This window comes from Neolamprologus brichardi, chromosome 11 (assembly GCF_056152115.1).
Source record: "Neolamprologus brichardi isolate AB-2024 chromosome 11, ASM5615211v1, whole genome shotgun sequence".
Classification (NCBI taxonomy): Eukaryota; Metazoa; Chordata; class Actinopteri; order Cichliformes; family Cichlidae; genus Neolamprologus; species Neolamprologus brichardi.
Window position 1 is genome coordinate 10,603,433 of NC_142114.1, and position 17,891 is coordinate 10,621,323.

The following is a 17,891-nucleotide window of genomic DNA, read 5'->3' on the forward strand; positions in this document are numbered from 1 at the left end:
GGATCTCAACCCTTGTAGTGATGCAACCAGTTTGGCTGAACCTGTTAAACCCTCTCTAACACATGCAGGAGGAGTCACTTAGGGATACACAGTGCACGAATGCACCAATATCTCAGGTCTTACAAAATATAAATAACATTATGTCAGAGTCCCAAACAAAGGCAGAATTTACTGGATGCTTAATAGAGGAAGAAGATTTGTAGCGAGCCGTACTTGGGGAGCGATGTGCATCAGCATCTGCTCTGATTCTTGGAACTGATGTGGGTTATGAGGAGTGCTCTGAGTGCGCTGGAGTCTGTTGACTCACTGTAGCAGATAAGACCTTCTTATCACATCTACGCTCAACTTGCACTCTCTCTTAATGGCTTCAGGCTGTAAATGTATGTCCTAAGGCAAAGACTGCAGGTAAACACAGTGTGTGTGTGTGTGGAAGCAGCCGGGGAGCCAGCCGGTACGCTGACATCAGTTTGTTTGCCATTCACTCAAGTGGAAAGAGATGCAAGCAAATGGAAGCCACCACCAAGCTCTGCTTGGCTTCAAGTTCAGCGTGTTGTCCCCATCTCTGCAGCTGTGGTTGCTATTGTTTTTAATACTACCTACCATAATTACAAAGGGGGAAAATGTGTCATTTGAGGTCGACTTCAGACTTCAGCCAAGCAGAACACAATTGGACCGATGGAAAATATTTAAAAATTTTGACCACACATTAAAGACATGTTGCTTCAAAAAATATTTTAATGTCCGGCCATGGAAAAGTGATCACGGCTTTCTCAGATGGAAGCAGTTTTCTGATAATGAGTAAAAACACGATTAAGGACGTGAAACCAAAACTTTTAGAACATTTATGGTAAATAAAGGAGCGTGATGTGTGTTTCCAGTGGGGGGTGGGGGGGAGAGTCAATATCAGTGTATTGATTTTTTTTTTTTTTTTTCCCGCCATACTCCTCAACCTCTTCTAAACATGTTTTGGAAAACCTGATTGAAATGCGTGAGTGCTAGAACTGTTGTGGTTGAGTGAGCTTTTGATTGAATGATTATTTTTCCTCATGGAGCAAAACCTTTAAATTGAGGCTCTCCATGTTTGAGTCAGTTGGTCTGCCACATCTGGCTGCAGCTTTTTTTAATAACTCCATGACAAACATCAAGAGTTGTTCTCCATTCACCCTGATCTCAGTTACGGAGGTAAATAAATAAATAAATGATGATGATGTCAGTTTATAAATGATTCCACATTGCCAAGCATTGATTTGTGGTCAGTTTAAAGAATGGTCTGAAGTCTGTCAGCAAAAGCTTATTCAGAGCACTCATACTTGGTTTTAATTTTCCTGTTGCATGTGTTTGATTTTAGGTTGTCACTGCAGTAATGCAAATGAAACCCAACCTTAAAACATGTTCACGGCTCTCCAGTTATTCCCAGCTAAGTCTCTTCTTCTTGGTGTAGATATAGAAACGGCTCGCTTCTAACAAACTGAAGAAAGTCCCCATCTAAGCCAGAGACATCTCTTTTCATTTGAAGTAATTTGACGTGGCCTTGTTCCAGCCGCACCCGCTGCCACCTACGCGCTTTGAATTTCAATGAAACTTCCAGTAGAAATGACCCATCCATGCTTAATTTTAAAATATGATCATACTTAGCTAAAGACTCATTATGATAATCATGTGAACAGACAACCGTGGATAGAAACAGTTGGCCTCCAGATACAGAGATGGAGAGCCAGGATGTGTGTGTGCGCGTGGGTGTGCGTGCGTGCGTGCGTGCGTGCGTGCGGGTTCTTCCTATCTTGGTGGGGACCAAAATCTGAAATTTACTATACTGGTGGGGACCAAAATCCAGGTCCCTACGAGGTTGAAGGCATTTATCACACTCAAAATGTGGTTTTGGTATCAGGGTTGCAATTAGTTTATGGTTAGGGTTAGGGTTAGGCATTCATTTTTGAGGGTTAGGGTAAGCAGCTAGGTAAAGCATTATGTCAATGGGAAGTCCCCACGAGGATAGATGGATGGATAGATCGGAGAGCTGGACAGGGCCATAGAAGGTCCTGAACCCACCAGCAGGACTGGTATCTGCTCCTTTGTCCAAGGAGGAACAGGGTAAGTATTGTCAGAGCTGCAAAATGACCTCCAGCAGGACACTGGTGTGAATGTTTCTGACTAGAAAATTAGAAACAGACATCATGATTGTGGCCTGATGCCCCAACATCTTTTTGTGGACCCTGTGCTCACCCTGCAGCCCGATTTGCATTTGCCATAAAATAGCAGAATTGACAGCTCCACCACTGGCAGCCTGTGCTTTTCACACAATGCTGCCTGTAACATCGTTCAGCATGACAAGGTTGATTGTGGGTCAATCCTTGGACCCATTGTCAGACCCTATGCTGGTGCAGTGGGTCCTCGGTTGCACCTGGTGCACAACAATGGCCAGCCTCAATTGGCAAGAGGATGTATGCAGTTCCTGGAGGATGAAGGACTTGATACCAATGACTGTCCTTCATGCTCTCCTTACTGCTAAATACAGTAGAACACCACTGGGACATTGTTTCAGTCTGTTCGACGCTGCTAGGTTGCACCTCAGATTGTCCAGGACCTCACTGATACTGTAATCCAGATCTGGTAGGGCATTCCTCCGGACACCATCCGTAGTCTCATTAGGAGGATGCTATGTAGTTTAAGTATTTTCCTTAGGCTGCAGCTAAAATCTGTCTTGAGTGCACCAACAATTTTTATATGCAGGAAAAATATAGCTGCCAGCTAATTTGAATCTTGAATATATGAGGTAAAATCACCATATCAATAATGTGTTTTTAATAACGCGTGTAAATGGAGAGGCCCATTGGTTTAGTCATTAATCAGATACATTAAATTCATTCATATGTTACGCTACATTACATGAGATTCATGTCAATCTGGTTCTTTTAATATACAAGCTTTTTTTTTTTAATTGAAAATAATTGTAAGCCCCAATTTTCTGTCAGAGGAAAAAACCTTTCAGCTGGCTGTGTATTCAGCCACTGTTGTATAATCCAAGATACATTTTGACTTTAAAGAAGTTCAAATCTAGATATGTTTGGATTCACGTCTTCACAGACAAGCCGGGGCTCATGCCTCTGTTTCCCTTTCAGGCGAGGGGTTCTCTGCCAGTATCTGCTTACTGGCCTACCACAGCATCCCTAATGTCTTTGGCCCACTGTCACACATGCACTGGAATCAATCAAACGAGAAGAAAAAATGGCGCATGAAGAAAGTGGACAGAGGTTTGGGCCCCACGTTCTTATTATTGTAGCCTGTGTCTATAATTACAATGTTAACACTGAGCTCTGTAGACCCAAGCAAGCAGGACTGCTACACCAGTGTTTCAGTGGTTATATCAGTGGAAAACTACTCATGCTAGTTTCTCGGTGATGGATCCAGCTCTGTCCTCGCTTTCTCCACCGACAGTGATGCTCAAAATATTGCGTAATGCAGTGGAACAGAAGAAACCAGCACTTAACTTCATAGCAGTTGGATAATTTTATCTGGATTAGACGTGTAAATCACAAAATTTGTGATTAATTTGTGGTTTACCAGACTATTCAAGGTATAGTAATCTCCCCTGGTTGTCTCCTCCAACGTCCCCCTCCTCCAGTTTCGTCTGTCTGCTACTGACCACTTTTCCAGCCTTCCTCCTGGCAGTACCGAGCATTCACATTCCACAGCTAGGCACTGGAGATTTCTCAAATTCTTCCCAGTGTCACTCACTGGAGAAATGTGGCCTTTAAATTTGGCAAATGCACATCAAGGCACATTGAAAAGTCATATACACTCACAGTCCTGAAAATTGAAAACCTTGAAAATTAGACATAGTTGTTCTGTAGCCAGTGATTACGGCAATTCAACCCCACACACCCTCCTCCAAATTGTACTGTAACAGGTTAATTGCCATATTGTGTTGACGGCAGATGCAAATATCCAAATCGGGTATGGGAATCGGCTGCTGAAGGAAAATGATAAATGAAGTGGCCCTTTTCATTACAAAATAAGCCCTCTAAAATCAGTCTGCACTATAAATTGGACTGCCTGTTGCTTCTTTGGGCCAGGTTGTAGGCTTTCCACTGGAGAGGACGGTTAAGTTAAGTAGCTTTGGCCTGAGGTGTGGGCAGATTGAGATCATCGAGGTCAGCCTGCAGGCCGATAACAAGACCGAGCGGAAAACGCAGAATGTCTGAAGTCACAAGGACAAAAAGACATCCAAGAGGTCTGCTCAGATACAACACACACTACTATATTGTCCTTTGCCGAGTGATTTTCCAGCTCCTTTTAAAAGTCAGCTGTAAATCATCAAGTCAGTTACATAAACCGAAACCGAAAAGTAATAATAATTTGTCATTAATCTTAACTGTTTTTATGTTTTGCTTTTCACATCAGCTCTCTTCTAACTATTAAATATGTTCATGTTTTTCTTTTCTTTTTTACTTTTATCTATTCAGAACTTTTATCGGCTTTGTTAACTTTTGAAGTCTTGGCAACTTTATTTTGACTGCACGTCATGGAGTTCAGTCAGAATTATTATTTCCTCCTTCATACTGAGGCTAGATTTTTTTTATTTTTTATTTTTAATTATTTATTTTTCATAGTCTGACGGCAACTTGGATTCTCAGAACGTTTTGTGGCAGGAAGCAAACTCCAAAGATAGATTTGTTTAGTTGAAACACACGTTTTTGAGATGTGCTATTAGCCTCTTGTGCAGAAAAATATGCAAGTCTTTGCTCCTTTTTTAAGCATTGTTACCAGTGTAATTTAAGCCATCCAAAGACAGGAGGATAGTTCCTTTTTGCTGAGCTATTATTGGCTGTAGACACTGTGGTGCTTGTCTTGCATTATGCTGACAGCTCATGACCCAAACGTTGAATCTCAAAGGAAAAGGAAGCTCTGATAACCTCTGTTTTGTGTATAAATTATATTAAGCGTAACTTTTTTTCAAGGCTCTTGGCGAGTAGGTGGTTTTAAGCACTTGTGTAAATTTCCACGGTTGATCTTGGTGGATTTAGCCTGTCTCTTTGTGTTGTGTGTTTTAATATAATCCCAGACTCTGACTACTTGTTGTTGCTGCTAAAGGTAATTCTTTTTGACTGTGGCTGGATGCTTGGACTTGGTGTTAGGCTATAAAACAAAGAGAGTACATTTAAGACTAATCAGCTGCCTCTTCAGTGGTATTGTGTATCTCATATAAAAGATGTCAGAACATATTAGAACATGCCTGTTCTGTGGCATGTAGTGAAGCATTATTATATGATAACAAGATTATTTTTAAAAGAAAAAGCTGCTAAAGTTAAAAAAAGATGAAACCATTGCTGTCATGTAAATGCTACACATCTGTAAGGAAGGCTGCACGTTTGAAAAACATCTTCAGACCATTTCTACAGTTTTTATGTCCAGTAGCAGTTGACAAAAAAGAAATTCTTTCAAGAAATTGATGATGGGGCTCACACTGTCTACAACACAACAAAAAGAGAGAATAGATTTAGGGCAGTTTTTTTTTTCTTTGTGTGTAGAGTGTTGATGTGAGCCAGATGTCATGGCCACTGAGATGCTCTTGTGCTCCTGTAGGAATGTCACTGGGACACATTACAGTATCCTGTTGTGGAAGTGTGTGAAGCACTGAAGCAGGAGTTCTTCTTTTTGTTGATTAATCCTGTTTTATTTTTGCCTTGTAGTGGCTTTCAAGGTTTCTGCCATCACCAGGTTTGCAGAGTATTTTTTAAATTGCTTTTTATTGTTGTCTATGTATCTGTTCAATTTTATGGAAAAATGGAATGAGGCTTTTTTCCCTCCATTATTCAGTGATGTGTCTGGAAGTTTCTTTGGTCACATTATTTGTTAAGAAGGTCAATGATAACATTGTACTCATTTAGTCCTGAAGGTATTTTGTTTTAGTAGTAGTACAAGTAGTAGTTGTAGTAGTAAGTCACAAGCTAAAAGTGGCAGTTTTTATTTAGAGCACAATAAAAGTTGAATGTCTCTGCTGGGCTGTTTCCTTGGCAAACTATAGTCTAACACAAACTTGCACTGCAGCATATCCTATACTGCCCCAATGAAAAAAGAAAGATTGACGATGACACGATGATTTTTTTAAACTGCTTAAAGCACATTAGTGTATGGGATACGTGACAGTCTGCCTTTTAGTTGGACTTTTGGTATAAACTGTTTTGATTTAGCAGGGTTTTTTTACGCTTTGATAAGAACTGGGGTATGAAATCAAAATAATACAATTTGTTAATCATCTTATTAGCATTATTTCTCTGAAATGAGTCTCCCTCAGCACTCGGCTATTGCCATTGCAAACTTTGCAGCACTGATGTCTCACAGCAAGAAGGTTGTGGGTTTGAACCTTGTTGTTGGCTTTGATGTTTCTCTGTGGACTTTTCTCCTTGTGCATTTATGTCCGTACACTTGCATATTAGGTTCGTCAGTGATTCTAAATTTACCCTATCTGTGGTTGTAAGTGTGAATGGTTCTCTGTCTTTGTGTTAACCACCATGATGGTGGTATACCAGCATATCATCTTGGATATGCTCCAGCACACGATTTAACCCTCCACACACCCTACTATAAACAGGATAAAACGGACGGATGCGTTAAACTGCTTTAAAGGAAACCCATTTTAAAGGACAACATGCACAACATCTCTACTTACTGCAGTTAGCAGACTTCCATTTATAGTTTTTAACCCTCATCCTACCAAGATATTTAACATAAATGGATTATCAAGAATAATTTCCTTAAAGAAGCAATCATAAAATTTGCATGTTTTGTAAAATTAAAATCTGTACTTTTCTTTGATACAGCTTGCAGCTATTATTGACAGTACAATCCATATTATAATTATTATTACTTTCTTCTCGGCTTGGGGTCTGCAGCGTAGGAGCATCAGTTCTCCTTCTTATGAATGACATGACTCGGGCATGCCCCAGCTGCCCCGGGTAGATCTGGTGACATCAGTCCAAAGTTCTGATAACTTTAATTCTGGGAAGCTCCCCTTGTAGAAGATGAATGCAGCGATTGAATCGTTCTCATTTAAAATGAATGATATGACATTTTAATTTAGAACCCATGGCAAACATTAACTGGATAAACAGCTCCATTTAGTAGTAAAATTGCATATTGGGAAATTCCCCTCGGAACCCCAAAACATTTGTATTTTTAAGAGTAGAAATGGAAAACAACAATGTGACATCATTTGGAACAAATTCTTTGACAAAGAAAAAATATTGGAATGAAAAAGGAAAAAAAAATCCCTCTGAGGTATGACTAAAAATATATCTCCTGGGTATAATCTGTAACTAATCATCCAATAGTCTTCAGTGTCACCACATCAGTTGTTTGGTTTATAATTTTTTTACTGATTTATTTAACTTTTTTAAGCCTTTATTTGACAGCTCAGCGCAGAAAGTAGACAGGAAAGCAGGAAGAGAGTGGTGTGCACATCCAGGGCCAACTCAAACCCGGGTCCCTGCAGTGGCCTTTGATACATGGGTTGCCCGCTCAACAAGGAGAGGTGTAGCAGTGCCCCTGGTCTACTACACAGCACAGAAGATTTGCATTAAAACATTATAGAGCCCAAAGTTATGCTTTCAAAGTGCTTGTTTTGTCCCAACATTTCCATTCCAATTTGTAATATTGTAAAAACAGAGAAGTGTACTACATCCTTGTGTTGGAGAAGCTCGAATCTGAGAGCATTAGTGGTCTTGGCTCGAAACAGAGTGGTTCCCTTTCCAGGTTACTTTTCTTTCAAAAGATTCTTGACTAATCACTTTTAATAAAATAGCTGTTGTATGAGCCTTGACAGACCCAAGCATTGTGAGCTTTGAACTGGTAGTGTTTATATCCTTTGGGGCCACATTATGCTTCACTGTTTGGTACCATTGTTCTGTCCACCACCTGCAGTATCAGTTGTAGTCTTAATGCCGAACAAGCTGCCTTGTGTGCTATTGTCACTGCAGACTACAGCGTTGTCCTGGCTCTGACTTTGCGTTAAACATGCTTTCCTGCCCAAGTCAAAAATTCCAGCCAGTTTGCCTCAAATTCTATATAATTTCAGTTTATACAGGTTATCCTGCTGAGAAAGAACCCTCCTTACAAGACGTTGTCGAGATGTTACATCCACAGAAAACCACCCCTTTGTTATGTTATACATTACTTTATAGGGCCTTTAAAAATGGTTGATTGATTTTTTACTACCATACTGTCTGCTTATACACGCGTCAGCCTGTGGGATGCTCAGAGAGCTGTCATCAAGTGTGCGCAGTCATGGACGTGTGTGTGTCCATGACTGCGTGTGTGTGTGTGTGTGTGAACACTGACACACACAGTCAGCGGTACAGCGTGGTTACAGGGCAGAAAGGTAGAGTGAGTATGTGTGTCTGTGTGTGCACGTTAGGGAGTAATTGAGTTGAATTGGTTTTAATGGGTCTTTATGGGATGTTTGGAGTTATTTCTGTCTGAGGTCTCCTCTGGCGTCCTGGCTCCTCTGAAGGATGGCTTGGCCCTCTGCCCAGCATCGAGGCAGTTCTACACTTTCTCCTCTGTTGTTTCGTTCTTGCGCTCCCTCACCCTCTCTCTTTCTTCCTCTCTTCTTCTCCCCTGGTGCTCACTTTCCCTCTCTCGGTCATAACAGAGAGCGAGTGATTTTGCGGCACCAGAAAGCGAACGAGTGTTTGTGTTTCCCTCCCGCCCTGCCTCCCCCTCAGCGTTGCGATTTTTAACGGTGGCCCCCTTTTCGCCGAGCACTCACCCCTCTCTGCTCATCGCTGAGCGCCACTTTAAAGGCCCCAGCGAGCAGTCAAGCCTTGTCCCGACTCTCATTTGTCACAGAGATCACATGGTGGCGCATAAGTTAGGACCCTGTGGTAGCGGCGCAATTACAGGGTCGGCGGAAGGGAGCAAAGCCAGCGGATCCAGTGGCAAGGACGACTCCTCGGTGGCGGCACTGAACTAAACTTTCTGTTCCTGTCTTTTTGATGGACGGCCTGAGGAAAGAGGAGGCACATTATATGGGAAGACGGGGAGTTACTTATACTGTGTGTGCGTGTGTGTGTGTGTGTGTGTGTGTAGGCATACAGTGAAAGCACAGCACATTTTGTTTTTGTCATCGCCACTCTTTTTAAATTATTCTCAGCCAATTTAGTGGCGCAAAAAAAAAAAATAAAGATCCAACAAATAAGTGTTGGCAACGACTTCTGGAAACATTCTCACATGTGTTTTGAGAACTTTGAAAGCACATTATGTGATTCTGCACCAGTCAAACCACATCCCAGTTTAGCTCCAAGTATGGACTGTTTTTATTCACTTCTGCCTGAACACTCTCCTTTTAGAATGAGTTACTGCTCTGTGATAACTACATACTGTATAAATATGCTACTGTCTTTTTAGATGTCTTCTTTCTGCTTAATGTAAATGTAAATGAATCAAATCTGATTAAGTAGTATGTGGTACATAATTTATAATTCTGTGTGTGTATTTGTTCACGTCTTTGTGGCCCCCACCGTGTGTGTGTGTGTGTGTGTGTGTGTGTGTGTGTGTGTGTGTGTGTGTGTGTGTGTGTGTGTGTGTGTGTGTGTGTGTGTGTTTGAGTTTATGTGCCATGGGAGAGTGACAGTTCTGACCTTAGCCTCTGAGGCCATGCCAGGTCATTGGCCGCCAGCCTCAGAGTGGTGAGGCCACATACTGGGGTGAGCGCTGCGACTGAGAAAACAGGCTTCATGAAAACAGAGTAGGATAAATAGATGGTTTGAAGGCTGGATTGTGGGAGGAATGAAGAAAAAAAAAGACGGGTGATGAGGATGAGACAGACCGACCACAGCACAGAGGAGCAAGAGTCAGGAAGGAGCCTGGTGGAGGAAAATGCAAATCCTTGTAGCGAGGATGGAGAAAATGCTGAAGATGGGCTCCATGCTGCTCATTAGGTTTGGGTGTGTATGGGAATGGCAGCAAACATGACATTTCCTCTGCAGCCAGCGGAACGACTCCGGCATCAAATAACAGCCCTGCTGCACAATGAGTAGTAAAGCTGTAGCCACCAGAGCTGTCGCCCAGCCCAACTACCACCAGCCACCATGAGCCAGGAGCCTTCACTTTGACTCAGGGCCAGGGCAGGGAGCAGGATGTAACAAACAAGCTTCGTACAGATTTGAGACTCTGGCTTGGTAGCTGCATCAAGCATCCAGTTAACTAGACAGAGATACCTGAGTACTGCATTTATTTATTTATTTTTTACCAAACTGAGTCTTTAACCTAAAGGAAAACTGCTGTCAGTGACCAAGCTGGCACTTAAATCAAGCATGGCCCTGGGTGTGTATCCTTGTTTGGACGTGTAATTATTGTCTGGGAAGATTCTCATAGTAAATGACAAGTTTACTGATTTATAGCACAACTTAAAGTTTGTTGGTTTTTCTCAGAAGCTAGACTGTTTAAGGACAGATTCAGAGTTTAATCAGTCCGAGAATGTTGTACAATAGAACAAATTAAAGATGAAGCAGATCAACATTTTTAAAAAGACTAATACATTAAAACAACTGCACATAATCATTTGAATGTATTCCATTTGTTGTTGTTTTTTCATCATTCACTAACCTATAAAATAGATTTTCACAATTAAGTTTTGCTTTGAATGCACTCTTCTTCACATTTAAGAACATTTTCGGTCTCCGTTCCGAACTCACGTTTTCAGCTTGCCTTTTCTCACTTCCACTCTCACCCTCCCAATTAATATTACTGCAGTCTTCTGTTCTTCTGCTTTTATTTTGGTAAGTAAAGGCTCTTTGATTCAGTAGACACGAGCCGCAAAGTAATAAACCCATCAGGCACGTGTCCATGATGTAACCATAACAAAGGGATCCCCCTGCCAGAATGTCTTCCTGAGGTTATATTGAAAGATTCATGACATGTTTAACAGTCTTTTGCACACTGAAGACATATAATTTCTCGCATTGGACACATCTAACTGGTCATCTTCTTACAGTGTCTGATGTACTTCCCCTGGCTCCACAGCTGTCTTGAAAGTAGCAGCTTTGCTCCCAGTTTTACCGACATGGAAGGTGGCTGTTATGGGCAAATAAGAGGACAGCACGAGTTTAGAGAAAAGGGTCAAACCACATGATGAGAGCGGATGGTTCTGTCTCCTGAAAGCCCTTCCAGCAACCGGAAGCAACCAAGTTAAAGGCCACAGCCACAATTACTGTGTTGGTGCGCTGCAACAGGGTCCTGTCAGAGAAGTTAAAAAAAACAACTGAGTTTGTGTGTGTGTCCTCCTTTTTTTTTTTTTTTTTTTTGAGGTGAGGTGAATGACTCTGACAGCTGAGGTGTAAATCCAGCCATGAATAGGCTGGAATAAGACTACCAAACCAATTACATTTGGCCTTCTGTAGATGCTGAATAGAGTATATTGAAAGACAGAGCGGGAAATTTGTTAATAATAGGTCCTTATAGACATGAGTAAAATGGTTCTTGTGTTTTATTTTTTCTTCTTTAACAGAAGTTGGTGGATGACTGGTTGGGCTATCTTTGTCCCAGATTGAAATGTATATAATGGATTATCTTAAAATCTTGTCCATGGTCCCCCAACGATAAATCCTGAGGACTGGAAACTAAGTTTGAATTTGACTATGTTTTAGTCACTAACAGGGTGGCTCAAGGGATGTTGTCAGTCTAAAAGACACGTCTGTGTCCAGACTGGAAAAAAAACATAAAGGGAGCAGGTCACTGTTAAATTTCGTACGGATGATGTGATCGTCTGTTTTTTCTCCACTGACACAGTGAAGCTGGTTTAGATTCAAATCTATAGACCAGGGGTGCCAAACTTAAATACACAGTGGGCCAAAATTCAAAACTGGAACAAAGTTGCGGGCTAACATTAATATTTATTGGAAAAAAAAATCTTCCTCTAGATATAAGAATGAATCTTTTCTTATGGACTCAGACAAGTTTTGCTGAAAAACTGAATATGGAACAAGCAAAGCTTAATACGAAACAATATATATATTAGCTGTATAATACCAGTAGGCCAACTCTAATAGTAATTTGGTATGGCTTTGCGGGCCAAATGTAATTAGGCTGCGGGCCAACTTTGGCCCACAGGCCAGAGTTTGACACCTATGCTATAGACTGTTATTAAATGGAGTAATTCCTAAAAGACTTTGGTGATTCCCTTTCTTTTTCTGTAGCAAAATTATCCATTTTGTTTGACCTGGAATTGGTTTACTACCAAAGTACTTTTAAAACTAATGACATTCCCAGCATGGGCTGCTTGTGTTTTCTCCTACAAGTTTCTTTTGCCAGTACAGTAAAATGCGAGAGTAAGACAACAGGAAGCCTTTTACTGCCACCCTTGCTCTGCACCAAATGAAACAACTTAAATACAGCAAATGCAAAGCCAAGTCTCATATTCAGGAACTAACCCAAGGCAAGGTTGCAGTTTGAACAAGATATAGCCTGATCATATCCAGCATAGGCATGTATGAATTCAAACTCATACATCCTAAGTTCATTTAGCAATGCAGTCAGCAACAGGGTACCAAAACGTTTCTTGGTTTTAATCTGTCGGTGCAGCTTTGACTGTTTCTCTTAAATGCAGTAACTTCAACCCATCATATAAATTGCATTAACTACTGTCGCAGCGCACCGGCTGCCACTTAGCTGCCCCAGACATTACTGCATTTTGCCATTTTCCAAACATATTGTCATATTGTGCGCTGGCATCCAGCACAGCTTCTAAAGTAGCTCTAACTAACTTAGCTTATGCCAGCTAGCTGACACACTGCCAGTAACTGTCTTTGTGCATTTAAGCTGCATGGATTTTGTACAAGTCTATTAAATAGGTCACAAGTTTTTTTGTTTTTTTTTTCCCCTGAGCCTCTAGTGTCTGAAATTCTATCCCACGATATTGTATAAACAGTGGCAGGCTCCTTTTGTGTCATAAGCATCTGAAGAATGCACTGGTGCAGCGAGTACTATGAGGGGTGTTCCCTCGGGGACATGACCAACAAGAGGGGATCGATCAAGGCGATGCTGGCGTCACAGTGTAAATTGGAACTTATGTTAGCATTTTCTTCGTGGGTGTGTGTAAGCTGAGCAATGGGTTCACTATCAGGGCGGGGAAAAAGATTGGACAGTGGCTCTGTTTATTCACCAGACCTGGATGAGTCATTTCGCTAAGGCAATGCTGACAGCAACATGTCACATCAAGACATCGCCCAGCTCTCAGCTCCTCGCTTGATTCCTCCTTCTAGTGTAGATCGCCAACTGTTGTTATTGTCTTCCAGTGCTGTTATTAACTTCCACATTCCTGAGCATAGTGTCATATCATCAGTGAATTTTGCACACTGAACTCATTTACCTCAGCTGGTTATGGATTGCTAAAAACAGCATTCAGCCTCAGTGAATTGACTTGAAATTAGGTTTTCTACTGTGTTAAATTTAACTTCTATAAGCCCAGCCTGCAACACAATGTTTCCAGTGTACCCTGTGGCATGTTGACATTAGTGACACAGCCCTGACTCATTTAGCCTCCAATAAGTGAGTGATAGTGGCACAAGTTTGCCACAGTTATTTAGTCCTTCACAGCCAAAACCCCGGACCTCAGCAATGTAAACATTGCCTCTGTGCACGTATGTGTATGTGGATCCCAGGCTTAACTTGCAGTGCCGTATGGACATGTGATGCTTATTTTCAGCAGGTTATTTGGTTACAACGGCTGTTTGGTTTGTGGTTTTTAAGGATGGAAAAGTATGTGATGTTCTCCCAGCCATGCCTAAATGAAGAGCATATTGTGCGGTACAGTTATTTCAATGGAAAACACATGCACGGAGCCCATGACCAGCGTTTCCACTCATATACACTGCTCAAAAGCACTAAAGGAACACTTTGAAAAAAACATCAGATCTTAGTGTTGGGAGCAAAAAGTCATGCTAAATATCTATACTGATATGGACTGGGTAATGTGTTAAGAATGAAAGCTTGCCACATCACATTGGTTGATCAATTACATTTCCATCAATCAACAGTGCTAAATTCAACGACACCCCAAAAATCAAAGTGAAAAGATGACACAGGAGGTCAGTCTTTTTTGCCGAAATTTAATTGCAGGATCTCCAAATGGTACTCAGAAGTTTGTAAGGCTTGTATGCATGCCTGACAATGTCGTAGGTGCAACCTAGCAGCGAAACATAATGTTCCAGAGGTGTGCCGTTAGATTTGGTTCAGTGGAGTTCAGGGGCCAGTCAATGGTATCAGTTCCTTCATCCTTCAGGAACTGTCTGCATACTCCTAACATGAGGCCGGGCATTGTGGTGCACTAGTGAGAAATCGGGAGCCATGGCACCAGAGTAGGGTGTGACAATAAGTTCAAATATTTCATCTCAACACCTAATGACTGTCAAGGTGCAGTTTTCTGTGCATTGCTCTATGAATATGCCTCCCCAGATCCTCACTGACCCAGCACCAAATCAGTCTTGCTGAATGGTCTTACAGGCAGTACATCTGCCACATGTGCTCAGAGTGAACCTGCTTTTATCTGTGAAAGCATGGGGCACCAGTGGTGGCGCTGCCAGTTCTGGTATTTTATTGCAAATGCCAATCCAGCTGCACAGTAAGGACAGGGCCCACATTCACACCACTGTCCTGCTATAGATCATTTTGTATTTCTGGCAGTGCTCATCCTGTACCTCCTTGCAGAAAGAAGCAGATACCGCTCCTGCTGATGGGTTTAGGACCTTCCTCGGCCCTGTCCAGCTCTCCTAGAGTAACTGCCTGTCTCCTGGAATCTCCTCCATGCTCTTGAGATTGTGTGTCTTAGGCTACATCCACACGTACACGGGTATTTTTGAAAACGGAGATTTTCCTATGCGTTTGCACCTTTCGTCCACACGTAAACGGCGTTTTTGGTCACTGAAAACAGAGATTTTTAAAAACTCCGGCCAGGGTGGATATTTTTGAAAACTCCGTTTTTGCATTTCCGTGTGGACGACAAAAACAGAGAAAACGCAGCGTCAAAGGTGTGCGCATTTTTTGACGTCACACTGTGCGCCACGTTATTGTTTTGGTGAAATGAATTTCTACAATACTGTTACTGTTAATTGTACTCTCTGCAGTGTTTAAATGCTTACATATACACACACAGTTACTGTCCCTCCACACATATGACTTGGTTCTGCTTCAATGCCCCAGCTTTGTTTACTTTTTCCCACTGAGGCTTCTAGACTTCTGATTGGCCAACAATTCTGCACGGTTAGGAGTATATCGCCACCTGTTGCTTTGGCATGTTCCTAGCAGCGTTTTCCTTCATTTCTGCCTTTACATGTGGACGGGATTATTTTTTAAAACGAAAACGGAAAATCTCCATTTTCAAAAATACCCGTGTACGTGTGGACGTAGCCTTAATTTCATTAACATCAAAGCAGCTGAAACTGAATAATAGCCCCCTCTGCTACTTCACTGACCAGATCAATATCCCACAAGTTGAATTGACTTGATAATATACTATTATTAAAAAGTGTTCTAATTTTTTTTGATTACTCTATGTTAGCCTCTTCTTGTAACTCCATGAAAGTTGCACATCTCAAAACAATGCTGGCAAAAATATGCTCAACACTGGTATCAGAGGTGTTTTTCTTAACTTTATTGATGGAAACAAACTGGTGAGGGTAAAAGAAAAGGCTTGCTGAAGTTGCAGAGAACAGACATAGCTTTGGTCTGGACAAGTGGCAAGTGGATAAGATTATAGTATAGTACTGGTTTTATGTTGTGGTAGATAACGGGTGGAGCAGAGGCATCCTTGTGCAGTAATGTCAGGTTTCAGAAAACCCAAATGCAAATGCCTGGGAGGCTGAGACCTCTAATGTCCATGATTGTCCCATTGGCCCAGTGTACCAGCCTAAATCAGCCCTCCAGCTCGTACGGTTGTGTCATATCCATTTTATAAATGCACTCACACACATGCACTGTGAGGGAAGGAAGCAGATATAGCTGACCACAGCAGGCCGCATGTGAACCGTTCTGACTCTGTAACACCAGTCTCCCTGCCCACATACAACTGAAGGAGTAGCACCTCCAGTAGTTAAGCTTTCACCTCTACACAGTGTCTCACACATCCAAAAATCATACAGTTATTAAACTGCCTGAATGAGTTTAACTCTTCATTTAGTGTTGCAGATTTTCGATGGAACTTTATTTGGATTTTGGAAGTGTTCTCAGTCATAATCCTACTTATCTGCTATCTATAAGGCTTGTTCAAGTTTAGAGATGGCTCACTGATTTATTTATGTGTTTTTTGTTTTTCAGTCGGTGGTCAAAACAGGACGCTTGCTTATCAGTCATGAGGCACCGGTAACAGGAGGCTTTGCTTCTGAAATCAGCTCTACAGTACAGGTGAGTGGAGGCCATGAGTGTATGCATTCATGCATGTCATCGATTGTGTGTCCATGCTGATAGCGTGCTATAGTTGACTTTTATTTGACAATCTGTCTCCAGGGGTAGATATAAAACTCCTAAAAACTTCTAACCGATTTCCCCGGAGCTGTGGTTTTGAAAACTGAGAGGCCTGCCTCCGAGCTGGGTTTACAGTAGAGCTGAGAAGAGGCACCGATCTTTGCACCATGAAGCAAAGATTATGAGTAAGGTCAATGGAGAGGTGCTTGCCAGCTAATTTGGCTGCTAACCAGCACGCTGAGCAGCTGGAGCTGCAGCAGTGGCTTTGACACACAGCTCACAAAGGCAATCAATTAAGGCACTTTAGAAACCTCTAGTGCTTCACCACTGCAGTTTGCATCAGAAATGATATTCCTTCTATGAGTCAACAGAAACTCAGACAATGAGGAAATCATATTCTCTAGCCCGAGTGAAAATTAATCTCCATAAAATAGCTTAGAATGGATAAAGAGACATTTCCTATGTCAAAGAGATTCACTGATAAATGTGGACTGCTAATAGTTGATTCTGTATTTCTAGAGGAACTATGCTGCCAGTCATTGTGCAGTAAAATATAATCATGGTTGGCTTGAATGTTGAATGTACAGTTGTGTTGATGTGGTTTCCCAAAAAATGAGCATATATAGAATTAATTCAAAATCAATTTTGTCAGATGATGTGCATAAATATATCTTATAGTTTATAGTGCCAATGGCAGTATGATTTTTTTTTTTTTAACTTATAAACCACTATAACGTACACCAGAAAAATTGTTCCACCAACCTGGCTAGGAGAGATTCGTGAACTACACACCCAGGCATGGTTTCAAAAGAGGTACACTCTTGGCTCAATCTTCAAACTGATCAATCACACACTCTGTTTATACATCACTTTTTATTTGATTATTAGTTATTAATCTCTGGCACTCTTTCACAGTGTGTCTTTGGTCCTGTCTTCCTCCCCTCAGCTAAAGATTGTGCCATTGTATTAACACACCTGAATGTTCCAGACTACCAAAACGTTATAGAGGTGGTCACACTTGCTGATCTTCACTTAGTCAAATTAATTTGGTCAGCTATTTGCATTCGTAATTCTTATAAAACACTTTAAATGCTAACTAGTGTTAGTGTTTGTCCTCTCTTCCTACCCAGCCATGTGCCACATGGCCGCCCCTCCCTGAGCCTAGTTCTGCCAGAGGTCTCTTCCTGTTAAAAGGGAGGTTTTCCTTCCCACTGTCACCAAATGCTTGCTCATAGGGGAGTAGTTTGATTGTTGGGGATTTCTCTCTAGTATTGTTGGGTCTTTACCTTATAATATAAAGCTACAGTTCTTGTAATTTGGTACTATATAAATAACTTTCAACTGATTTTAATGAAGCTTGATTCATATATCCACCCCTACTCCAAAAAAGTTCCAGACTCTTAAAGATATCCACAGGGATCCCATGTGGATCCTCC

General features: G+C 41.5%; 1 protein-coding gene across 1 annotated transcript in view; it reads left to right on the top strand.

Annotated features, from left to right (window-relative positions):
• Window positions 1-17,891, top strand: part of bckdhb (branched chain keto acid dehydrogenase E1 subunit beta) — a 58,624-nt gene that overhangs the window by 28,124 nt on the left and 12,609 nt on the right. Inside the window, exon 9 of the mRNA XM_006794838.3 lies at window positions 16,309-16,395. Coding sequence (XP_006794901.1) covers window positions 16,309-16,395 — 87 coding nt within the window. The remainder of the gene's footprint in view (window positions 1-16,308; window positions 16,396-17,891) is intronic.